Below are 26,923 nucleotides of genomic sequence, written 5' to 3' on the forward strand. Positions count from 1 at the left end.
TCTCTCATCAAACATTTGAAGTACAGTTATTGCTGACAATTTTCAGAAAACACAGAAGGGCAAACTTATAAACTAAACTAAGCAGACAAAAAAGCACTCCTAACTCACTCCAAACTGCAGCTTGCCTGGGTATTAAAAGCAATACGTTTTTGAAAATGCAACCGTTAATAAACAAGGCATGCCAGATTTTATTTAAGCAAGTTACTGCTTTCTGCTGTAGTAAGAGGCAATTATGTTTTTAAATGGTTTAAAAAATCCCAACCAAATTTGCTTTTTTGTTGCAGTAGCATGTTTAGTCATTTGAGTTTCAATGTTTAAAAAAGGCCTACCAGAGAAAAATATGAAAGAGTGACTCCTATGGCTCTTTAATCCATTTTCCCCAGTTTTGTAAGAGGAGAAAAACTACTAGGAATTCTCAATATCTACCTTAGTTTCTATACATTATGGATCCTGATACAGCTGAGGGAATTTCTGATATCAACATTACCGTGAAGTAAAGGACACATTGACAAAGACCCAGTAGGTCAATAAAATAGAATCAAAACCAAACGAACTGTTAACAAGCAAAGAGCATAGACTGCTCATTAAAAGGTTCAGCAGGCATATAAAAATCATTACAGTGCCACCAACTTACAATATATTAAGATGTATCTAATAACATTTGGAAGGAAAAATCAGTAACAACTATGCTCTGTAGGGTTTCAGCTTTGTTTTTAAGTTAACAATTTCTATTTTCTATTTTAATGAATTGCTAAATTTCAGTAATTTCCAGTTAAAGGGAAACACGTCAGTATGTCAACATGCATAGAAGTGCCTGAGCAAGAACAGAACAGCATCTCCTCTGGTCAATATGTCTTTTTTATGCTTATTAAACATCTTAGCTTGTCTTTCCGAATAGAAAAAAATGCTTACCAGTGAAAAAAATGTACTTCTCTGATAAAGATTAATTCAAAAGGGAAAAAACAAGTTTTTGCTGGTTTTCAGTATGAGGGGGATGAAACCTATCAATTTTTCTACTGTTTCGATAGTGTGCACTGTAGATCTGAGGTAATAGTCATCCCAGTCTTTATTTCAGATGATGGATAAAATAAGAGCATGTGTATAATGCATAACAGAAGGTGGTCATTTGTTCACCTGAAGAGAGTTATTTGTAGCTCTCACATTTTAGATTCAAGAGTTATAGAATCAGGCCTTTGAAAACCATAACAGTTCCCCCTCCCCTCATATAATTTCCTGAAAAAATATATTTTTCAGCTTTATAGCACAAGGATAAGCAAGCTCAACTGAAGTAAAACTTTGTATTATTTACTGGCTTTACCTTCTTGACTAGACATGGTCAAACACCTTTAATCTGATAGCTGTACACTAAGATTGTCACTTGTCCAGGAGACAGGAGGTACCTAGGACATATTTTGAAGAACGAGGTGATGAGGACCTCCAGAAGCAAGTCACAGGCCAGAGACAACTGGTTCCTGAGCTGCTCACTCCCTGACAGTGCTGATGCACAACCAGTTTATAAAAATAAACAAGCCTCAAAGCCAAAAATATTCTACAAGTCTGCACCCTCCAGCACCTGGACAATTACTGATGAGATCCTCCAGGCCAGCATGTTGTCACTCACCTCACATACACTGGCACTGAGGCTGCACTGAATTTGTTGGCAAAGCCTACTCAACTAGGACTACAGGCTCAGCACCCTTCTTCTGAACAACACTGAACACCAGCACCTACTAGGCAGTCAGCTCTTCCAGGATTTCACTTAATGTTTGGAGAGAGTGAGAAAAGATAAGATGATTTAAATAGATGAGGAAAGGCTACATCTGACGTTTGAAACAAGAAGGAAAAATATCCCTTTGCTGCGCTGCATTGACAAAAATTTTAGTATGGTTTTCCATTAGGAGAAAGACTCGGGGTGGGGGAAGATCTTAAAACTTGATAGTTTTGATGACCTTTGATGAACTTGATAGTGATGACCTTTGAATCTTCAGATTATGGAAAAACGATTTAAAAAAAATGCAAACTTGACCATGCAATATTGTTTGCTAAAACCAGTTGACAGTCAGATACCACAGAGAAAACATGACATCACACTTTCAGATATGTAGCTTAGTCAAGGTTTCATTCTGGAATGCAATTTCATTGACCGTTGGAATGGCATTCCAGAATTGCAATCTCATTGCAATTTCAATTCCTAGTGAAATCTCAATCTGAAAAAAAGAGGTAAAATAATGCATACATCTGGATTTTTACATCAGATACACTCTGTAACTGCTTCACTGCCAGAAGCAAAATATACTCTTGTTAAGCATTACATCAACTTCTTATACAAAAATCTGTGGCAAATTGGGATACACCTTGTTTTTTTCATTCTCTCTTAAAACTACTTCAAGAAGTAATTAGAAAACATGACACTTCTGTGTTTCCTGATGTTATTAGGAGTATTTGAAGTAGATAAAAGTGATTATTAACACAACATTGACGTGTAACTTGAAGACTTACACATCAAGGAGCAGAGGGTACCTCTTTGATGAATCGAAATGGGGAGGCAAAATCATTTGATACCACAGGTCTAAAAGTGAAAAAGAGCTTGATTAGTTCCAGTGAAATAATTCAACATGCATTGGAATTCACATAAAGCATATCTGAGTCATGGCCTAATAATTAAAAGTAATTACAGCTACAAGATCCTGCTACATACTAGTAATATTCCTACTTCATCTAATTTATTTTGTTATTACTATCTTTTACAATAAAGCTAATAGAAAGTCTTAAACTGTGAAGCCCAAAATAATAATGATGAAATTTGGAGATTCAACACGCCTTGTAGCATTCTCCAACATAAGCTTGCATGGAAAACTTGGTGAGTCTTTACAGTGATAAATCTGACACTAGCTCAAAAAAGTTCCTTTAGTCAAATTTCTTTCCCAGTCCTAAAACTAAATTCCAAGTATCATGAACCTGCCAGGTAGTGCATGAGAGTGCATGAGAGTTTGTAAAGTGTTCCAGCAACACATGCAATTTATCTGTTATTTCTCAGGCAACAGTTATTCCCATTCCATCCATGTTATTCTGCCTACCAATGTTGGCTGGAAGTTAGCCAAACACTTTAAATGCAGACTACAGATAAATTTTGCAAACCAACTGGCTTTATTGTTCACTCAAGAATTTTAAAAGAATGGATGCTGCAAAGGAAGCATAAAACAATGCTGACAGCCTGCACTGAAGTAATGGCTAGAGTGCAGGTTTTACAGAAATTTGTCTAGGCATGAATACGCACCACATTAAAATAAAAATGTGCTAATCAGCACTGAAAAATTATGATTCTAAACTGAACACATGAATATATATATATATATATATATATATATATATATATATATATATATATTGTCTTTTTCCCCCCAACATCTGTAGCGTATAATTATAGGTATGGATTTCTTCTATGACAAGTACATACATGAATTTGTAGGCAGACTTGAGACCTGAAGCAGGACTATGTAAAATGGATTTACTTGTGTGTGTGACATTAAAAATAGATTCCCCTTACCCAAAAGCTTTTACCCTGAAGAGATGAAGTAGTAAGAACAAAGAGGAATAAAAAGATGAAGACACAACTGATAGCACGAAGAACATCTTTAAACCTTCATCTTGCCTGGAAGATTTCATCTTTAGCCCTAGTAAAAATGTGACTAAAATAAAAGACAGAAAACATAAAGGTAAGGACAGTCATTATATAAATAAGATAAACAACAGAAAGAGAGAGGCATCAAAAAGAACAGATAACAGTGGTAGAAGGAACTTAATACAGTTTGCAAAAGAATTTCATTAAGAATATTCATTCATTTTATCAAGAGCAAGTTTGTCATGAAGAGAAAGACTAATAGCAAAGACTGTAGCAAGAACAGTTCTGACAGGTATCAGCTCATCTACCTGATATTCCTCAAACTAGGAACATTTCAAGGAAGCTTCTGTACCCTGATGTAGAAATTCAGATGAGCAAGGTTTGCAAAGCCTTAAGTAGTTGATTTACTAATGCTTTGTTCTAGTTTATGATTCAGAGGTTTATGTACTCTTTGAGTATGAACATACTTCTAAAAATGTGACTATTCAATTGGAATATTTCCATATAAAAAGTCAGAGGCGATCCATTTGAAATGTAGCCTAAATGATTTCACAAAAAACGTTTTCCATTTATATTCTGTATCTATTTAGAGATAATAATTGTCCCCGTAAGTTAAAACCTATTTGATGAGCTTTGTGCCCCTCTCCCCCTTCCGCTGCCCCCAAATAGGTGGCAGTGGGGACCTCTTCTGTTTTGCAGGTGATTAACAGAGAACAAAGGAGCTAATGCCTATGATCATGCAAACATCAAGATATCACACCATGGAAAAAGTAGAAATCTAACTTCGATTAGAATGTTTGGGGATTTCAGGAAAAAAAAATCTGTCTTGCCTCTAAGTGCTGAAGAACTGCAATAACTCCCCCCTCCCTCTCTTCTCTCCCCCCCCCCCCCCCCCCCCAAAAAAAAAATCCAACTTTTCTGTCATGCATTTCAGCAGAGGACATCAAAGCACTTGGGAAAATGGGGAGAGAAGGGTGAAACATCCTTTTTAACTTACCATATCCACCTACACTAATGGAGCCAAAATTTTTTGAAGGCATTTGAATATCTTTCAATGAATTGTCCAGTTCAGTGTTATTTTCTAAGTATCTGATGACTGAAAAACAGAGTCGGTAAGAGTCAAAGATTAGAAACATTATATTTGAACAAGTTAACCTTTTCAAATAGGAGCCAGTTTAAAAATTGACTTTGAGGTGATGGCAACCTACACTGCACGTTAAGTTCACTGCACTCTCTGTTTTGTCTCATGTATACGATATTTATGGCATAGTTTTCCCTTAATAATTTTTAAGGTTGGTTTCCGCATTTTCCAACTAAATGTAATTTCACAAAAACTGAACAATTATCCAGCAAACAAGACATACATTACTCACTGTTTTCTAGCAGAAAGTAAAATAATGTTAAATAAAACATGAATAAGCATACACTGAGCTACATAGTTTATCTGTCTGGTTAACTAAAACAAAATATCTGAAATTAAAGTTAGCCTACACATTTTAACTATTGTACTAAGCAATGAGAACAAAATTAAATTAGTTTTACAGTGCAATTTTCTAGCTTGACACACTGATATTTTAAGACGATCCCTTACCATTATCATTGCTGCTTCTGTGCAGAGTAGACATGGGCAGCCCAGGACCTGTTAACAGACATAAAACCTTCATGTTTGTATGCTGTCTCACAATAAGACTCTTGAAGAGTAATTGGAAGTGGGTGAATCAAAAAGGTTCAGAACTGATTTCCATCTGTGCATACAGATTTTAAGTCAGTAGGGCCTGAACTCACAAGATCACATACAATATTCAAACTTTCTTGCAGACAAACTATTTGACTGTGAGATCCTGAAGAATTAAACTTCTGCTCTTTAGCAAGGTCTACCAATGCATCGTGGACCATGGTTTGCAAATCAGTAAGCTTTCTCAGAGCAGTCATGGAGACTACAGCAGTCTTCTTCAACAGACCATTTTTTTAAAATCTGTCAGAATGATTCCCTCTCTGGTGTCCATCTTTCCAGCCCACAGATCATATAAGACCATGGCATTTTAAAAACAACAGTTATTCCAAGTTCAGGAGAAATACTAGCAAATGTTATATTTTCCTCCCTCTGATTAGTTTAACCTTTGCGCTATCTAGCACAAACACTTACAGGTCAAAAGCTCAGAATGCAATCCCAGTGCTGCACATATGATTACATTCACTGGATTATTTGAACGACACTACCCATTATGATTTTATACCCACACATGGAAAATTTCTTCTCTTTACCCAGCTTATTGCTTGCCTTGCTCCCAGGAGAGCCTCCAAATCCTTCTACAGATGACACAGCTCCCCATGCACAGCATATTCCCTCAAATAGTACATCTACGTGTAATGCTATATATACATATGGGAACAGCATAGAAGAAAAACAAGTCTTCCTACATAACTTTACCAATGATTTCCAACCTGCTACGGAACAGAAACTTCTTTCCATTATCTGTCTCTGAAGTAAGTACATCATCTCCACTTGGTCACAAAACAACTGCAACAAAAGCAGTATAATTTCGTGGATATGCCGTTACTGTTCATTCAACCTGCTCTGAAGTAGCAGCAGGCTACGAACATTTTTAGCACGTTGTAAATGGCATTTGATTACAAGAGCAGCTCTTGAAGAGGTTCAGATCTGCTTATGAGAGGACTGTTTTGCCACCCCTTTGAGGTCCACTGATAGGAAGGGCTATCATTTTTATTTCTTTTAATTTTTGCCAAGGTGATTTTGAGTGTAGGGGGGAGTATGTTTTTCTGCTGTCAATGCATATATCCGAAGACATCAACACATATCATTGTTACGCAGTGCATATCAGGATCTCGATGAAGTGAACTTCCTCACCCAACTAAACAGCAAGTCACGTTTATGTCAATTAATTCAGGATATACTCACCATAACAATCTAGCTGGTAATACTGTGCATCTTTGCTGAAGGACACAGAATAATACTGGCATCTTTCTTTATTCAGATCACAGCTAACACATTTAGTAGAACTTGGACTGCTTTCCAAGAGCACTCTGCGAAGTGGACGAGTTTCATTTCAGAGATGGAAGCTGATTTTTTTTAAAACTATGCTGAACAAGCGTATACTTTTTTTAAAAAAATAAGATGACCAAATGAAACAGGATAAAATTCATGAGAAGAATCCTTATTGATTGAAATAGTCAAGAAAACAGACTTTAAACTTTTGAATTCAATGAATATGGGAATTATCATCACAGTGGGAAAAAAAAAAACACTACAGGTTTTGTTTTGGGAGTTGGTTCTTTCTTCTCTCCCACTACTTCATTTTATCAACTGAATTCATAAAGAAAATACTTCAGTTATTTTCACAGCTCACACTCCTAAATTGTTTTTAATCAAATATCCCATGTAGGACTCCATGTTAAGACTATAAGCATCCTAATCTTACTTTTCAACACTTTCTTTTTTGGTAACAAATATTTCACTCACACTGCATAACAAACAACTTACTTATAAAGGTTTCTTCCTCCTGGCATTCCACCATTTTCATTGCTGATGTAATATCTATAAAAGCAGAACATATTGGTTATGTTAAGCTATTTACAGTACATTACACTATTTAAAGGATTATCTTACATGTTTGGATGAGTTTTTTAATAAATTAAATGCAACCCTTGCCCGCTACTGCCTCCCCGTCTGCTTAGGCTCTTGTTACAAGTCCTCCTGATAGAAATCAAAAACTTAATTACAATACTTACAAAAAATTACTGGTTACAGCTGCTATGCTGATTACTTCCCATTTTCCTTCAGTAATAGCTATTGGAGCCTGGAAAAAAGAAAAAAGGAAAAAAGAAAAAGGAAAAAAGAATGAGCGAGGCAAAGTGAAAAACTAGAATGGAAAACTCCATGCTAACCAGGAGAAATACAAGCCAGTATGGACTGTCCTACAGCTTACTACCTACCTGTGAGCCATTTATGTAATGGATGTGCTTGTAACCCAGTGCATTGCTGAAGACTTTGTAGTAGGTAGTATTGTCAGGTGCAAAGTAAGGGACAGATGGCTGAAACTTGAACACAAGAGAGATGTCTATTAAAGCAAACAACAAAACTTCAAACCAAAATGGTAAATTTGGGTTTTAATAGCAGAACAGAAGTTTCAATACTTCAACCAACGCATCATTAAACATACTGCTAAGTATTCTGTCTGATGATTTAGCAGGTAGAACCTGTTGCCACTACAATAAAAGTAAATGTACTTTTCTTTGAATTTCCCTTTTTAAAACATACATTTATGAAAAAGTTATTTGAATTTTGAATTATTTTTAGTTTAACAGTGCAAAATATCCCCCCTTTTTCAACGAAAACAAATTGCTTGCAAATTCTGCCAGTAAGTAGGTGATTTCAAAATGCCAGGGAATCCAAACTGGAATATTTTCATGAAGGAACTATCCATCTATCAATTGCAACTGATGGAAATGAACGTATTCCTCCTACTGACTGTCTTTTGCATGTGTTCTCATGGTATAGAGAAAAACAGAGAAATGAAATTGATCCAAATGAAAGAGAAGTTATTTCTGTGATATATGGCCAAAATATCTAAGCATCAATTAACCGATTCACATAACGCAACATCTCTGAGACAATACCTGTTTCTGAAATGAAAAACCCATTCTGAGAAGAAGGAGAAAGTACCTCGCTTCCTGTGAGCAATGATGAACCTGAGTCCCTCCAGCCTCTGCGCTCCCAATAACCACCGCTTCTTCCATAGTAATATTTTTGCATAAAACAACACGGCAAATATTTTGCCAGCCTCTCCCCTATCACCATCTTGCTACTTTCAAAGTGTGACTTTCCTTTAACCCAGCTGGAGAGCTCTAACTTAGCTCATGACCTGGACGCCTCACGCAGCAACACAGAGGCTGCAAAGTCCTGAACATTCACTGCTACTTCCTCTCTATTTGGAGGTAGGGTCTATAGACAGACATGCACATACACACGTTTACATCTATAGCTTACGTGTATATATACACAATTGTTTATATGCACGCACACAAGTATCCCTGCTTCGTCAAGTGTCATTTTATCTGTAAGTAGATGAGAACAATGGAAAAGAATAAAGTACTACCCCCCCTTCGATCCTTACTATTTTCCACTCTCTTTTCAGATCCAAGACTTATACACTGAGATTGCCTTTATCTTCCAACAGCTCCTAAGATGTGGGTTGTCTCTTTAAAAGAAACAAAAAACCCAGCAACCTAGTTTAATGGCACAGACTCGCATTTTGCCCTCTCATTTTGCACAACTGTTTACAAAGTCTGCAGCTTGATCATCACATTGTCTAATTGTGAAGCCTTTGCTGCAGAGAAGCAAAATGTGTCAGCGTTAAGGCCTTCCTTTCCATATCAAATTTGACAGCAGGTGGGTTGATCTCTCATCTTCATACTGCGGATGATTTCATCCCTGCTGTTGCCTCCCTCTTTGCATTTCTTTAAACTTTCATTTTTGACTTCAAAAGTGAATTAGTGACTAAAGCATAATCAGCGTGTGGAAAATGCGGGAGTGGAAAGTGTACTCTGTGTTCTCATCAAAAACTCTGAAACTCACTTCTCCCTCCAAGTCTGAACTTTTGAATCTCTGCTTCACTTCCCCCAGATCTTCTGTGTAGTTCATTAGGTGCCTATTCCCTACCATGTACGAAGGGACTGAAAGGCAGTTTGGAAAACATCATCCAGGAAGCAGTGATTGGTTTGGCAGAGTGTATGAAGATTTTCACCTGGTCAGTTATATGCTGCGTCTTGTCCCCTGTCCTCTCCAATGAGTATTTTGTGTGTGTTGGGGGGGGGGGGGGGACACAAACAAAGAAAACAACACAAAACGAGGAGAACTTGGGATGTTTTTCTGCAGCCTGAACTGCTAAAACAGACTTTTGCCCTCTACATACCTCCTCTAATTTAATTCAAAAGTTCTAGAATACATTTCTTAATACATTTTATCTCCTGATCATTCTGGTGGAGGCAGAAACATTGGAGAGCAGTCAAATTAGCATAGTTGACAACTCCAATATAAAGGGAATTCTGAATACTAGCTTCTGCACATCCCTACCTACTGCTACCAAAGCAATAGGTTAGAATTAAAAAAGGAGTCTGGAAGGACCTACCTGCTTTTGGGTGAGCTGAACATGATGCATAGGTCAGGAAGAACAGTTACATACAGCTCCAACCCACGCCCCACTCTCAGCCCAGCCCCAGATGTTCAGCACAAACCCACAAAAGCTCAAAAAGCATGAGGAGGGCAGTCGTGCAGCCCCATTTGAGATTTTTTTTATATAGCTAAAACACAACTAATGAATGGATCACATCTGCACACAAGGTCACCACAACAGATAAGAAGAAAGTGTCTTAAATATCACAGTGTTATTTAACACATGGCAGTTTTAGAAACTAAATACTCACAGTGCCAATCCAGCCAGTTCTACTTTCTTCTGTACGTTGTTTTTCCTGATAAAGAAAAAAGAAACAATGCACAAGAGTTATATTTATTTTATATCAGTCTGTGGTTCTACAAAGATAAATACAGAGAGGTACTAGAGTAGTCTCATTTGTTTAGCACTGTGATTCTGACAACCTCATTTTTCTTACCTTTGGACATGTCCAATTTCCAGTGGCTCTTGCAAAGTCACAGACTGCTAGGACTGAAAAATTCTGAATTCTTCTGAGCCACTGCAGACAGATCCTTTCATCTGTCACCCATGTTACAACACTCAAATAGTGATCCCTGAAAATAGCAAAAACTGTTAGATATTTTAAATTCTCTCTATATTAATATGCAATGCAATAGTATTCAGCAATTCACTGAATGAGACTCATTCAGCTTTTTATATTTCAGCTGACTCTTCCAAAGACAAACATTGATGAAAACTTAATTATGCTACTATTTTTGTTATGTTTTTTTGCTGCTTGATTATTTTTATTTAAGATTTACATGGTTGGTGTATTCCTACTTCCAAAAGACTACAATTAAACACTAACAGCCAGAACACTATCCTCCAATGTACGAAATAATAGCTCAAGACTGTGCCAGGAATTGTCATACGTATTGCCTGCATCTAGAGGAATTTCTTCTTAATATTAAGGTGAACGGATCTTGTATTTTGGAATTTTATCCTTTTCTCTCTATTGGCAGCTTCTAAGTATTTGCTGAGTGATATACAACCTTATTCATTTTAGTATTTATTTCTATTGGTTAAAATGAAGGGAGAAACCATACCAAAAGCAAATATTTTATTATTTGAATATTTTACTTTCATTTTCAGAATGCTAACTAGTTGACACATGATGAATCAAAATATCTGAAAAAATCTGAAAAAAAATCATTTTCATGAATATTCTTGTATATTATTTTTTAAAAGGCACCACATAAAAATTTAATGGCTTTGTTTACCATTATGATCTGTTAGATATACTCTTTTTTTCTTATTGTAGATGTCTCCTATCTTCCAGAAGCCTTATGAACGAAAATAAAACAAACCTCCCCTCTAAGGCAAGTCTACATTTTTAACCGGAATTTGCACATTTGACTTAGTTCCAACTTCATGTTCCCTTTTCCCCCAAAGTTAATTAACAAAAACACGTGGGAAGTTTTGTGATGCGAGTGAATATCTTCGTGATCATAAAATGGGGGTGCGGAGGGGGCAGAAACAGAAGAAAAGACTACAGTTAGCATGGATCGATTAAAAATACATGCCAACTGGTTACCAACCACTTTCAGGTTTATTTCTAGACTGCAGTTTAGAAATCATATTGCATGGATCTATTTTTGCATTCATGTTTGACTGGAAAGTTGGTAGGACATTTAATATTGCTGTTGTCACTGATTTCAAACAGTATCATTTAGACCAATAAAATTAAAAGAGCAGTCTGAAGGGGGAAAAATTTTGTTCTTCATATATCTGTAATAGTGGTATCCTTTGGTTTGCAAAAGGGGAACTAGCCCTACAGTTTTTGCTCCTTCAAAGTGAGCTAAATTAATAATTCTAGAATTATAGGCATCAGACAGGATGGACAGTACAAAAAAAAAAAAAAGAGAGAGGATCATTTATAGCATAATATACATATTAAAGTTACTATGGAAGCTAGAACATTACGAAGAAATGTAAACTAAGTTGCAATTAATTCGAAGTATACAATAGAGTAGTACTTCACTGCCATTCCTTATTTTCTGCTCAGGAAGGATATTCCTGCAATCACCTTTTAAAGTTCCCTATTCTGAAGGCTTCTTATTTTTAGGACAGATCATTTCAGACAAGAACCATCTAATGCCTTTATCCTCCTGTTATCCACGAGGCTATTCCTGCATCCAAGACGTCAAAAGTGGTGTTTAAACGCTGCACAGGCGTCATGCTGGTCATTCATGCAAAAACTTAACAGGTTTCATCTACCATCTTAAGTGGCAAAATACTGCCTATTCCAGATTTGGCACCTGCCATAGACAAATAGTAAAACTTTCCCTCTGACAAAAGTTGTGCTTTTTCCCACAGTTATTAATTGCTAAGGACTGTCTTCTTGCTCGGCTCTCAAGAGGAGGTGGCATGATGCAACTATTCAATATTTTGCACTTCAGGGAGCAAAACTATACAACAACAACGTTGCCTTTTCTTATGCTTGTAATTTTGCTCTTGCACAATTCCCTAAGACAAGCTCTGGACACACACAGGGCAAGGGAAGTGCTACCTGCACCCTCCTAGAACAGCACAATTTAACAGTTACTTGGACTAACAGTCAAGGAAGGGTGAGGAGGAAGATGAGCAGGTTTAAACCCTCATGTTCACCATTCAAAACTTGATATACCTTTGTATTAATACTGATTCCTATAGTGTTAAATTTACTTAAAAATGGACTAAGTCCATATTAATCTAGCCTGTGTTACCTAGATGAGTACCAGGCTGGAAGGTAGACGAAAGTTTTTCTCCCCAGGTTCTGCTTACGTTAGATGTTAGCAAAGGATGAAACATAACTCTAAGACAACAGTTATCCCAACCAGAACTGATGCAAACATAAAATGTTTACAACTCAGATGTACTGAAATTCTAGAGAAAAAAAGGTGTTCAGCAGCTATACAACATCAAGCTATTGCAGTGTTATGGTAGAGCTAAAATAAAGAACAACATACAAAAACTTGCAGATCTTGGTTAATACAGAGATATTAGTCATACTGCGTTGAGGGCTGAAATAGGATACCATCTCTACTCCAATTGTAGCTTTTTGGCCAACCCATACAAAGTGTTGTTTTATTCACTAGCTAACCAACCTGCTTTGCTTTTTCTGAAGATCATCAGTATAACCTCTAAAAATTTCTACAATACTGTTAAAAGCAAACAAACAAAAAACCCCAGCACTATCAACAAAAACACAGATCTGCTTTACCACATTCTGTGGCATGCATTTTAAATCAATTTAAATGCTCTTTACAAAATATCCTTACATTTATATCATATTGTACATTTGCAGTGGCATTTGTGAAATACAGTTTTCCATTTACATTGAGAGGTGCTGCTTTCCACCATGCTTCCAAAGAATACAAACATTTTAAATATAAACCAGAAGATAACCATGATACCTTGCCTTAGCAGGACATATTACTTTCTACATCAAAACAAAATTGCAGGGAGCCTACTTCCAATGAAATCAAATCTTCACTCACCATTAAGGGTTCTTTCCCCCGCTCTCCACCCAAAGTGAATTGGAATACATACATTATAATTTGATTATACCAAAACTTGCTCATATTAAAGTTGTGCTGTGAAATGACTTCACCATAGTTAGACTCCACTGTATGTGATGAGCCAAGAACTTGTCACTTTCTGAATATAACACACATGAAATATGCCATCTATATATAATCACTAGGAGGATGATCTCTGTGCAGATTTTCTCTGGTAAATCTTGTTGCTACCAGAGCCACATGACTGGGTAAAACAATGTACACTGAATACAGGGTGGTCACACATAAAAGCTCCTCCTTTCACAACAGAAACAAGGAAGCATTTAACCAAAATTACTTACCCTGATTTTATTTCTGCTGGTGGAGACATTTCAATAGAATTAAAAGCGGGAAGTGACTGGATATCCACAATAAAGAATTGCACAGTTGGATTTGTAGCTCCTGCCTAAAAATAAAAGGTTTCATTGTCCTTTTGAAGACAGAACATTCCTTTTCTTTTTTTCTTTTTTTTTTCCCTTTTTTTTTAAGCATTTGAAATTACAGAGAAAGAAATTACTACAGACAGCAGTCAGGTAGAACCAGCTAACTTAAACTGCGTGAAAAGACAAAAAAATTTGTAAATGTGATTCTTAAAGAGCTAAAGGAATTACCCTTTTTTTTAAAAAAAAATGTTAGGTATGTATTTCTAGATAAAAAAGACTACATTTAGAAACATTCATGACTACAGTTTTCTGTACTCAAAGTAATATTTGACCATGTCTCATCTCACATGCCACACAGAATATTTAAAAGTGACTCAAATCCTATGCTAACAGACAGAAAAATGCTTTTTCATGGAAACTGATATCTTACATTAACTGATTGTGTAATAGCTGTCTACACTGCAGTCAAAGCTGGGACTGCAGTGTGTACCTCGCTGTTTTTAATGTACTACTAGTAGGTACTAACAGCAACGTAAGTGTCAGTAAGGCCTTTTTGTCTAGAAATAAGGGGTAACTAAGTAGGTCCTAGTCATTATAGGTAGGCAGCTGTAGCTGACTCATCTCCAGAAGTAGCAATACTCCAAACAGAAGAGGATTGGTAGTAAAAGGTGCTGTTTAAATTGACATTTCATGCTACACCTATTGCACCACCATCCCTGCGCAGGTGGACACTCAGGGCAGCGCTGGGGGAGGCTCCGCGGAGAAGGGTGAGGCTCACGGCAGGGAGCGACCGACCACAGCTGTGGCAGAGAAAGCTGATGGTATCTCAGTGCAGAGGGGACAGGAGGGTGGCCTTAGCTCTAGACAAACGGCTATGTCAGAGGAGCGGAGCAGTCAACCAGCAGTTACAACTCTTTGTCCCGGAGCTAATTAAGAGCACAAACAGCTTTCCAAGCTACCAGACCAGCACAGGGGCTGCGTGCACAGCTCAGCACAACACAGAATAGAAAAACCAAACAATGAACAAAAAGGACTTGGAAGAGAGCAACGGGCTTGAGCTCGTTTCAACGCTGGCACCTTGGGACGCCTCGCATCATGACGGGGAGCACATCAGAGAGACCAGCGGTGAGAACTGCTGTATATTGCGATTGCTGCGCTTTGCTAACTGCAGTTGGTACCTGTACTATGATTTAAGGATACTGCTGTATCATGCTGCTACATCGAAACCCTGTGTAATGGCAAAAGCCTTCAAATAAATAAATTTGGTATTAGACATTAAACTCTTCACCTGTGGAAAATCTAAAAGAAACTGGTCAGAGAATATTGGGCTCTGACACTCATACCATTTGTCCAGTGTCAGCTTTGCCATGATCAGTGGGCATAAAAGTCAAATGAGGGGGTGAAGGAGGAGAAGCGGGCACTAAAGGCTTCATTCTCACCAAAACCGAAACTACTTTAGGTGTGGGCAATGAAACTCTGCCAGCAGATTCTTTCCCTTCATTCCAACACAGGCATCCAACAACTAAAAAAACCTAAATTAGTTGAAGAAAATTATTGGTAGCAGACACAACCCTAATGCAAAGCACATCTGCCAAATGCTTTTACCAGGAGGGAACTTTAGTGCCCTAAGAGCTTTTCTTATCTCCACATCTGCTTGCCACCTCTCAAAATTTTCTGGTGAAACAACAAAACCTTAAATCATACTTTTTTTTTTCCACATTCCCCTGGAGATAATGAAAATACTTTAACATTGCCAGATGCTGTTGACTTCAGAAAGAGTAATCACAGCAAGCTGTTGAGGAGAGACAGACAATATTTTCATTAGCAGAAACTGATCAAATGAGACTCTTCTCTTAATGAAACTGCAGAACAACCATGTTTAATAAATAACACAGACCTTGGGATATGGAAGTCTAATGGTCTTTGGATACTGTAAGGTATCTTCAGAATAAAAGGAATACTCAATGAGAGGAACTTCAGTATCATTAAATGATGCATATGCCAGAAAATTGCCACTTGGAGACCACCACAGAGCAGAATGAGTGCCAAACATTTCCTCTGAAAAAGATGCAAATGTGTTTAAGTCATAATTGATAAATTGGCTCTTATAGCTGAAGTACTATTATTAGTTTTTAAATAAGATTTTTTTCAAATGAAGTTCAAATAAAAGTGGATACTGCTTGTTGGGGTTCTGAAATGAATCAATGCTTACAGCCTATCCTACGAAGCTAATTCACACATTATGATTTCTAATGACCCACTCTAAGTTAGACTAACTCTTTTCCATTCTTAGATCCTCAGACTACCCAGGCATAAAAAAGGTGTAAAATACATGCTTCTGTTGAAATATAGATTTATATTATTTTGAACTTTACAGTGATTAGAAATGAGTTAATAAGTAGTAAGATAAAACTGTAATAAGATAGTTTTACATCATCATGCAAAATAAAACATGCTTGATGCAGTTACCTTCATAAACCCAATCTGGTATCCCATTGAAAATTTTATTTTCTTCGCCATTTTTAGTGATTTGCACAGCCTCTGCTGTTGGTGAAGCTTTTATATAGACATTGTTATTCCAAACATATGCCTGCAAGACATCACGATGATTACAATTGCTGACAGACTAAGTCCTGCTTCCTTCCTTTGCCACATCCAGTAAAATATTTACCTCTACTTCAGATGACAAAAACAAAAAAGGTTTCATTTTGCCAGATATTGTTGATGCTTAACAAACATGACTTACTAAAACAAACCAAATGTAGTAACCTAGCTTCAAGCTGAGATACAAAGAATAATCAACTGTTACAAATAAAACAATTACTGTACTGAGTTTTAAGAACTTTGCCACAATTGCCTGGGACTGGAGATGAGGGGAGAAAGAAACAATGGGAAACATGGGAAAGTGTTCAAGAGAAGAGATGCCGATCCTTTAATGCCTTTTACACGCATCCATCAAATAAAACTTAATTGCTTATGGTGTGATTAAAAATTGCAGTAAATAGACAGTGACACAGCTGCTGCCTTTGAAAGGGACGAGCTACTGTCTGCAGCTGTTAAAAACACAACGTTCCTGTGCATTTGTACATTACATGACTATTTGGGCCACTAAGACTTGGAGGAATGCCTTTCAGATGAAGAACAAAACAAAATACACAAACGCACAGACGAGTTCTAGAGTGTTTCCAGCACCAGCAAGCACTCAACTTAGAAACTTGTTCAGCTACTTTATCTAGCTGTAGGAAAGTCCTGAAAGTCCATATCATAGGTACAGGAATGACCGAATATAAAAATTCTACTTATCGTTACTAACCAGTTTGTGACCAACAGGTGACCAGGATATATACTGTGTATCATTAGGTAGCGGATTGCCATCTAAGACGGAACTGGAAAAACAGAAACAAAATAACACATCAGTGAAATGCCATTTCATTGCAAGATATTGCTAAAACTAGATGTTTTGTCTGCAAAAAATTACTGACCTTGTATTGAAATCATAGATGTGATATGAAGCTGTATATGAATGCCTCCACAACTGTAAAAGAATTATTTTAATGTTAAGAAAATATAATTTCACCAAGATTTGCATCTTGGCAAGGCTCTTACAGTTTGAATTACCACTGAAGCATCTCAAACCCTCCTCATGCTTTTGCTTGAGATAGACAGAACACATTGAACCTAGAAGGGTAACAAGTCTGCAAGGTTTAAGAAAAGACTAGAGAATCACCACCTCTGGGGCTGTCATTTAAATACTGTGATGGAGGCCACTGGACTGACTAAGGACAGAGAGATACAGAGGCCAGAGACGCTGCAGATTTTCAGAAATCCTTCCCTTTGGACCTTGCAGAGAGACGGCCGACTAACGCAGCTATTTGCCGATAATCCCCCTCCTTCTGCCTTACTGGCACACTTGCTGTTTTCTGTCTCATTTTCTGCACCGTATTACTTAACTAGGCATCTTCTCGTTTAGCAGTTCTTACAAGTCCCAGCAGTATTTCTGTAACAGTTCCTTCAATGCCAAGGTGACCTATTCCCCATTCAGATATTCTCACAGAAATAAATTCTCTCTCAGAAATCCACCTCCTGAAGTCTGAATCACTGTAGGCACTTACAGAGAGAAAGATGATAATGATAATGTATAGACATATAAAAGAGTGTTCGCTCTGTGGGGCTGAAGAGGTTTGATTTAGCCCACTATGTTTACTTTCTACAGTAATGCTACCTTTTATGATAGTTCTTGAAAATTTGTTTGAAGATATAAAACAATATCTTGGTACTACACAAGCAGATGGCTATTACATAAGAAGTGTCCACATCCTCATGATTCATTTTGTTACTTTGTTTTCTTGCAATAAAGATTAATAATAACATAAATTTCAATCACATTATTATATAAGGGTTAAAAGAGCTCGTTTCAGCATTAAAATAAAATCAACTCTTACAACTGCAGTAGATAAAACAGTACAGAACAATAAATCATGAGTGGATGGGAAGACTAGGGTAGCTGGAAAAATACAAGGGAATTTGTGATCATTAGTGATGCAGTGAAAAGTCAAAAACTTCTGAGCAATCCAGAAAGGCAGAAGTAACTGGCGAATAGTACCTATTATAGAAGCTAAAAGTGTAAAAAAAGTGGTGACTAACTGCATAGACTGTGGCTGTAACATTGTGACAGGCATTCTTGGATTGCAATGCCAGGACATGTGGCTCAGTGACACAATCCTCTGGTATTTGTAAGATAATAGGCAACCCTCTTCAGAAAGAAAGAAAAAAAAATAAAAATAAATGTTATTGGTTTCTCAGTGTACACACTGTAGGATAAATTACTGCCCTACTAGGTTTCCATAACAGTCCTGAAGTGGCATATAGGACCAGGCTTTTTATGCTAACTGGCATAAACATAGGTTGACTTCTGTTATATGGTTCAGGCACAAGCAAGAATGAGACATTTTGTTCACATACTTGCTGACAGCAGCCTTCTCTTACGAGCACACACTGTTTTTCATTCCCCTCAATTTTAAATTCTTGTGTCCTAACACCACTGGCCAGCTGTCAAATTCCTATCTATTCCCTTACACTTACCATATCTCCCTACCCACACAACTCGTGGGACAATCATACCCTTCTACTATCCTAGCCCATCTACCCAGATATAACACAAGGACAGTGTGCCTCACTCGCTCCTTGTATTATACCCCCAAACAGCTTATCTGGCTTCTTTGTTCAGGCAGTCTATTTCTGCAGCCAAGCTGTAGAACCTGATCTTGTTAAACCCCCCTCTCTATCTTCCAAACCTAGTGCCTCTGGCCACTCAGTCCCTGTGTCTCTCTCCCCTCCTTCTTTCTAATCAGACTTCAGTGTCCCCCTACAGACACCCATCTCATGCATCAATCTTCATGCATTTCCCTTGCTCTCCCCAGCCCAGTATTGATTTCTACTTTCAAGACTTTCTTGCTCAGTCATTCACAAACCTATACGTTTCAGGCTGACCTTCAGAGAAGCACCCTTGTACCTTTTTATAGCTGTACTGCAGGAGTGCGAATTTTTGGTCAGGAGATAACAGAACTGTGGTTGCTTTGTATTTGTCCTGTCAAGAAAAGCAAAAAAGAACATATTAAGCACTGATTCCAGAGAAATATGCAGAAAAAATACTAAATTCATAATAAATACCCTTCTGAATGTCTTATATGTAAGTCTGAATGTATTATACATAAGTCAACATACTACTGTTGTATTTGACAACACTTCAGAGGACGTTCCACTGTCAGCATCAAAGCGTAGGATGTCACCATTAGCTGTTTTGTGAAGGTACTGATTTCCTAAGAAAGCAAGAGAGATGTCAATAAACAGTGCAGTAACATGCTTATCAGTTACTTCTCTTTTTCCCTTATGTTTTAAGGCATAAAGCAAAATTCAAAAGCCGGGTCAATATTCTGTTTTCAATTATGTAATGAAAGGATGTATACAGCACAAGAACTTTCACAAAAGGTATGCCTTGAGTTCACAGTCTCAGCCTCTTGGTATCTCTTTCCCTGGGGGGATGAGGCATATCCAAAAGGAAAAGAGCCCCATATCCCACTGTTCCCCGAGTATCATGATGCACAGGAAGATGACACACTTCAGAGTACATGCTTCCACAAAAACATATAGAAGCAAGCACGCTCTTTTAGCAATAGGGGAATGAATCTTGCCATGAACACCAGCACATGCTTAAGGAAAAAAATCATAACTCTGAGGTAAACACCATTCCATAATGGCAACGTTAAATAATTTAGCATTTTTCAGTATATAGTACTCACCTCTGAGCACTCAGGTAAGTGAAGTAAGAAAGTAGTACTTTTCTTGATATTCATGCAAAATGAGAGATGAATTACCTGAAATCCATTGCAAATTATATGTTTTGTACACATAGTCATTATTCAAGTAGTTCTGTAGAGTGTATGTTTTTCGTGAATCAGGGGTACTCTCTGAAAGAAAAAAAAAAACACCAAGAGATTCTGATGGTGCTGCAGCTTACACTATACCAACTTCTTAACCTCACTGCTAAACAAGTGTTTTTGCTGACGTGCTTTTTAGTTAATCAGCTCAAATTCCTAGCAGTGAGATGGCACTAAAGCTTTACTGCAAGATTAATCCAGCAACCATAAAATAAAGGAACATTGGTGACTTGACTTAACAAGCTCATGGTAAAAGTTACAGGTGTCTTTTCTCCACTGGTATTTTGCCTTAAGCTGCACAAGAACTGTTATCTTGCTAGTAAGTCAAAACACCTTTCTGATGGTGACAAAATAAATAGAAGACCTCTGCCCCTGTACTCCCTCTGCTCATGTTTCAGAGTGGTGGACAGGCAAAGTCATCCAAACGAAATCCATACGAGTAGATACAAAGGGCCCTTGAAAGATATCCTAAAATTAAAGTGGCTTCTGTACTTTATCACATATTATATAATACTTCCTGTTCATATATCCTTTTAGAATGAATCATCTGCCTATCATTAAACTCAAATTTCCTGAATGTTACATTTCAGCCATTTAAGGATCAGCAAAAATTTCAGTGAAGAATATTTTTTTTTTGAAAAGTATATCAATTATAAGTTTATGATAAAATAGCTAGTTAAATATTTATCTTCCTCTAGATGTGTTTTCCACCAAGATATCTAAGTGTCTTAATGATTGTTGAAACTTATTACTATATTAACTGCAAAATTAAAACCATGTAACTGGGTTACTATAAAAAGACTAAATGAACCTTGACTCAAGTTAATGAGTTTGGTCATCAGCTTCAGCTGGCCACAGCCACCTTCTATGAAAAATATTTCCTTCTTTTTTACTGGCTGCAATGCACAAGCCACTGCTGGCAAAATCTGAAAGGTTCAAACGGAAAAAAAAAAGGTTTGAGAGTCATTGTGGTCTTTTCCCTCCATAAACAACAGAGCCTGCAGTTTTGAAATCTGTGCATGCAATTGTCTCCCTCTTCCCCCTTTTTTAATGGAAACCTAAAAACTACACTCCCACAAATCTACTTGATCAAGAAGGGAAGCAATTTTTATTTCAGCTCACTAAGCCATTCCTGTTTGTTACTACCAGTGCAAATCAAAAGACCCAGGATAAAAACATTTGATAAAAATCATTTTGAGAACAAAATCTTGTCCTGAAGGACAAGACCTTAGTCATTCAGGAGGCAAAAATCCCACCCTGAGATGATTTTTGTGGGCTAGTTTCTACAGGTTAAAAACACATGACATCTGGAATATAACAGCAAGACATTTATAAGAGTAATGAAATAACTAATATTTTCAAACAATAAGCATACTTAATATATACAGTGGAAATCAGACAGCCATTGCTCCGGTAAGAACCAACAGCCTCAACAAACATTGATTTTAGTTTAAGATGCTCAGCAAAGGTTAAAGACAATTGTTTGCTCAATTTCAACTGAAATTTGACTGCTCTAAAAATCACTGGTCTAGATTTTTTGCTCAAGCAGTTCCTGTGAGAATATTAATTTCTCAGGTTAATTATTCTGTATTAACTGAATATTTAACTTGATGAATTATGAACAAGTGTGCATTTGATATTCATGCACAGTTGGCTAGTTGGGAATACCACTTCTGCCTCGCTAAGTATCACTTTCAATTAGAGGAGCTTCAAAAGGCAACAAAACCCTTTCTTGGAAAAGGAGGAGCAATTTAAGACAGGTGGCTGATAAACAGGTTTAGGGATTTTTCCAAAATGCTGAATGCTTTTACTCCTGGTGACATACGTATTTTGCTAAGGTCTCATTACTAAAGATCAGGCCACAATTTGTTGGCCGTGTATAAAATCGAAATTTCATTTTCTGTCAACACTTTCCACATAACTGAATATGAAAAAAAATACGCCAAGCTAGAAGGGTATATAGTCTTAGAATATCTAGTTGGAGTATCATCTTAATTTGTAAGACAGACCACCACCAGTACGTTCTTACGTACATTCTTATCCAGAGTATTGCCTTGATCTAAGACAGTCTACACATTGAATTGCTCATTGAGGTGGTTCTGTTTCACAGAATTCAGGTTCTACTTGAAACAAAATCGCAGAAAGGTTGATTTGGACAAAATTAATTAGCTGCTGACATTCAAAGGCATTTTATTGGCTATGAAGATTGAATGCAGGACCACATAAGCTGAGATTTTATCATCAAAGTACTCTTAGATATCTCAGAGAGACTGTGAAAGCTGAGTTTTCTTGTTGTCTTTCTCTGTTGACTAGTCAATATACAGGATGTCTTACTAAATTCCAAAGACTTAACTCTGCATCTCTACTCCATCTTCCCCTTGAGTAGCATATGCTTATTTACCTCTGTCATCATTATACCAGAAATATTTACATAACAACATCTCTTTACAAGAGTAATGACCTAAGTCCTTCTGGGGGAAATGCTCTTAATGTATTATGAAAGAAGTATTCATATGAAGGTGATGAACAATTTTTAGTTTTTTTATTTTTTTGATGTACATCTCTTTTCTAAGAAAAGAGTTTCTTTGAGTTTGTGTAAAGAACAAAGGAAATAATGAATTATTGTGTAAGGTTTGTGGTATGACACGTTATTACAAAAAAAACTGAAGTTGTTGATGCATTACTTTTGGTAAATGCACCCTTTATTCTCCAGTGTCAAGACACATTTTATTAATGCCTATATATGCAATAAAAAGAGCAAGAAACCCACTTAAAAAGAGATGGAAAATTATGCAATGAGTAAAAACGGAAGTTTTATTGCATGTTCAATGCTGCACAGACAGACTGTAACACCACAAGGAAAATATTAGCGCAAGCAAGACACTTAGCAATAATGAGACAGGAAGAAGCAGAAAAAAAAATGATAGAAGTCACAAAAGGTGGATCAACATTGCAATTTCTAAATGACGGAGCAGAGTAAGTATAAGAATAATCTGAAATCAAAGAATGTAATTTTGAAGCAGAGCGAGACGCACAAAAAGAAAAAGCTGACTGGTTCAGCAGTTAGTCAGAGAAGTCGGTGACATTTCAGGCTCTTATCTTCCAACTCTCCTTCTTTCCTGCTTCTCTTCCAACATCTGCAAGAAGATATCAAAACCTTTCCCCATGCCCAAACTCCTCATTGCTGCTGCAGACACATAACAGAGGAAAAAAAAAAAAAAAAAAAAAAAAAGAATTTCCAGCAAAGAAGAAAAAAATAAAAAGTGACTCTGCTGTGTCAGGCCAAAGGTTCACCTAACCCAGAGTCCTGTCTTTTGCAGTGGCCAATACAAGATATCAAAGAAGCGCTTCCCCAAAGCATTCACCTTAGTGTCAGCTCTCTGTGGCTGAGGAGGCTTCCCAAGACAGAGCTGATAATTTTGTCATCAATAGCTCTAGATTTCCTCTTCAGTTTGTCCTATCTCCTTCTAATTCATATAAATCAAGGGAAAAAAATAGCAGATATGTTCTATAGATGAAATTCACTGCTGGTAATTTTGTTTATACCTATTGAAGGAAAACATTTCCATCCTCTCTCATTCTTTTCACTAGCTAGAAGAGTAACTTATCCACACATAAGGTTGAGATTAAGAGGATACTGTAATGCAGTGCAAGGTGCACTGTTTGGTTAGACAAGTCTACATCACATACAACTGGGTAATCTAAAGTACTGTATCTCCCATACAACATCACTGAGAATATCAATCATGTTTTTTACTAAAGTCATGTGAAGCTACATTACTGGAATTTACTGCTCACTGCCTAAGTAATGGTTCTCTCAGAAATACACAAACTCAAGATTCTCATCTAAATCTAAAATTTTTAAATCTAGACTCAAAGAGATTCTATCTCAAAGATCAATTTCTAAACCACAGATTTAATGTTCGCTTACAGATTTCTTAAGTTTCTGCCTAAACACCCTTAAAATTAAGGCCTTTTAGAAACTGGGAATATACCAGACCCCTTACTCTCAAAAAAACTGTGACAAATCACAGCTGCCACATTCATTCATTCAACTTACGGCACAGGTCTACAAATATGAGGGTCGTGTATCAGCCAAAAGCCTTTCTGTATTTTTAAACATCCTGTTCAGTTGCAAGCAGGGTGTTGACACTGGCAACAGATACTCCTCCAAACCATCAAATCACAAATCTGCTTAGCTCAAGACAGACAGCAGCTAGGATAAGTGGAGGAAGACTGGAGATATGACCATCCCCAAGAGAACAATGATGAGAGCTATTTGGAGACTTTCATTCCTCTTCTTCTCAGTTATACATTAACATGGCTTCAGGGAAGATCTACAGCCTTATCTTTCTTGAGTCCTTGAAGCACAAAGCTGGCTCAGCAATCCCTTTGAGTTCAAATTCAAGATGATGACAAGAATTTATTGAACTTCTGCTTCCAGTAACCCTTATCATCTACCTGGCTAGCTTGCTACCAGCCTCTAGTTATAACTGACTCCACAATTAAGCATCTGACTAAGTATCCCCAGGCACCCTACTACCACCAGCTTCTGCTGCACCCACTACATTTTTCCAACCTATTCTACAGACATTCCTATCAAAAGAGCACAGTGGCCTAAGCATAGCATCAAACTATGACAGTGACAACTCATCTCTTTTAGTGAGTATCTTACCCTCTGAGAAGGCCCCTGAGTGAAGGAACCTGGTCTACCACTAAACTCTTGTATAGGTCCCCACACTATGAGGTGGTTTCTGATTTGCTTGTGGCAGCAGAATGACGCTATATATTCCACTGTCTCCTTTCTCAGCACCACCTACACTTCCTCTTGCTCTTGGCCTTCCCACTCAACTGGCTGTAACAAGAACTGAGAGCAGAAAAGAGGTAATGGTGTGAGGCTGCTGAATGTTTCAACCTGCCCTTTGTACAAAAGGTTTTAGAAGGGGAAAAAAAGAGAGAGAGAGAAAAGCATAAATAAATGGAGAAAAGTGAGTCATAAGCAGGGAGACTACACTTTTTGAAAATATTAATCCCTTAAGGTTAACTAGTTGCTGCTACAGTCACCTCTTGAAGAGCTCCTCAAAGATTAACAATGCTTTCATCAACAGACTTCAAACACTATTCCCAAGGCTATTTTGAGATTAAACTGTCAGATGCAAGCAGACCCATGTGGTTATTAAATATAAACCAAGCTGACAAAATAGGCAGTGGTTTATAAACAAAAGAGTAAATAATTTTGTACAGTCACAGTTCTGGTTGAAGACCCTCAAGGTAAATACTGAAGGATTACACCCAAATTTAGGTAACACCTTAGGAAGTTTAAATCCGAAGTGCATAGCTACAGGAAAGGAACAGAAGCAACAAGTTGTACTTCCCAGAACCGCAGTTTAGCCAGCAAGCCAGACCTCTTCAATGGCACAATTTCACAGCTTTTCTAGTCACTGGGTCCATGTAAAAAACTCAGACTAATTTTATGCTGAAGGACTGGTAAGCTAACAAAAGTACATTCAGAAACATGGCAGGGAGAGGAATAGCAGGACAAGTGAAACACAAACTCAAAATATCTATGCATATCAATAATCATTGTTTTCATCCCTTACACAACGCTTTAACAACTGAGATGAAATAAGATTTGACTGCAATTGCACTTACAGTTACCTTTATCAGAGCAGACTTTGATTTCACATATAGTCACAGTCATGTGAGCTCCTCCTCCCCCACCCAATTTGGCCCCCTTTCATTTTGTTGTTACTCAGGTCAGTGCCTGTACTGACTTAGGAGGAGTATTCATCTGGTGCACCTGCACTGACTTAGCTCATCAAATCTAATTAAACCATCAGTGATTAAGTATTCTGACTTATAAAGGGGTAAGTGCACCAGCTGTATTCTCTCAGCTAATTGAGAACACTGGTATAGCACCCTTCATTCGAAAATTCAAAAGCACCTGCAGTTCTTGAACTTCTAATGACTGCAGGTGCTACTCAGACTTCACCGCTAGTCTGATTTGGGAAAAGTCAGAACTTCAGGTTTTTGAAGTGGGGCATCTCCATCTCTGTCCTTATTTTATCCAAAAGGCCCTGGTACACTACCTAGGTATGTTAGGTAACTCCTTACCCATTAATCCAGCCTAACAGTGAGAAGACTGACATATTGCCCTACTCTTGTGCAGCAACCAAGATAGCACAAGCCGACGTTAACAGAATGGTGATACTCTTGTGCTTCTTCCCAACAGCAATGTTTCTTTAAAATACAGACCTATTTGCTATATAACACAATGACAGCAGCCACTTCTATAATAAAAGTATTTCTAGGCAACAGTCTAGGCAACATTAGGGAAGAAGAAAACCCATTTGATTTTCAGTAGGATATAGTACTGGCAATAAAGTATAAAAGCAAAACTCTTAAGCAGAATAAGAGCTGCATACTAAATTCTTTCAATTAATATTATGCCTGCACATATCCATCTGGTAAGTTATCAAAGATCTTTTCTCTTGCACTCCCCAACAACTGTCTGAGAGTATTCTTAACCGTTACCTCAGAAATCTTGGGGTTTTTAAGATAAGTAGCAAAACTTGCCCCAGAATCAACAGGAAAGGAGACAGTCAGCATCCACTGATGCAAGTTTTAGCACAGAAGATTAGTAACTCAGAGATCTGGACTATGAAAGTTTCTAGTCACTGTCGCATTATTAACAACGGAGGTGAACTGCCAAAACAAAAAAGTAAATAAT

General features: G+C 37.3%; 1 protein-coding gene across 1 annotated transcript in view; it reads right to left on the bottom strand.

Moving 5' to 3' along the window:
- DPP4 (dipeptidyl peptidase 4) overlaps positions 1–26,923 on the bottom strand; it is a 40,074-nt gene that overhangs the window by 12,091 nt on the left and 1,060 nt on the right. Inside the window, exons 3-19 of the mRNA XM_062578901.1 lie at positions 20,131–20,223; positions 19,481–19,575; positions 19,269–19,343; positions 17,239–17,291; positions 17,070–17,142; positions 16,226–16,346; positions 15,654–15,814; positions 13,676–13,779; positions 10,253–10,388; positions 10,067–10,111; positions 7,577–7,681; positions 7,373–7,440; positions 7,125–7,178; positions 6,543–6,667; positions 5,214–5,261; positions 4,620–4,718; positions 2,500–2,569 (exon numbers count right to left, since the gene is read on the bottom strand). Of these exons, the coding sequence (XP_062434885.1) occupies positions 2,500–2,569; positions 4,620–4,718; positions 5,214–5,261; positions 6,543–6,667; positions 7,125–7,178; positions 7,373–7,440; positions 7,577–7,681; positions 10,067–10,111; positions 10,253–10,388; positions 13,676–13,779; positions 15,654–15,814; positions 16,226–16,346; positions 17,070–17,142; positions 17,239–17,291; positions 19,269–19,343; positions 19,481–19,575; positions 20,131–20,223 (1,525 nt within the window). The remainder of the gene's footprint in view (positions 1–2,499; positions 2,570–4,619; positions 4,719–5,213; positions 5,262–6,542; positions 6,668–7,124; positions 7,179–7,372; positions 7,441–7,576; positions 7,682–10,066; positions 10,112–10,252; positions 10,389–13,675; positions 13,780–15,653; positions 15,815–16,225; positions 16,347–17,069; positions 17,143–17,238; positions 17,292–19,268; positions 19,344–19,480; positions 19,576–20,130; positions 20,224–26,923) is intronic.

This window comes from Rhea pennata, chromosome 6 (genome assembly GCF_028389875.1).
Source record: "Rhea pennata isolate bPtePen1 chromosome 6, bPtePen1.pri, whole genome shotgun sequence".
Taxonomy (NCBI): Eukaryota; Metazoa; Chordata; class Aves; order Rheiformes; family Rheidae; genus Rhea; species Rhea pennata.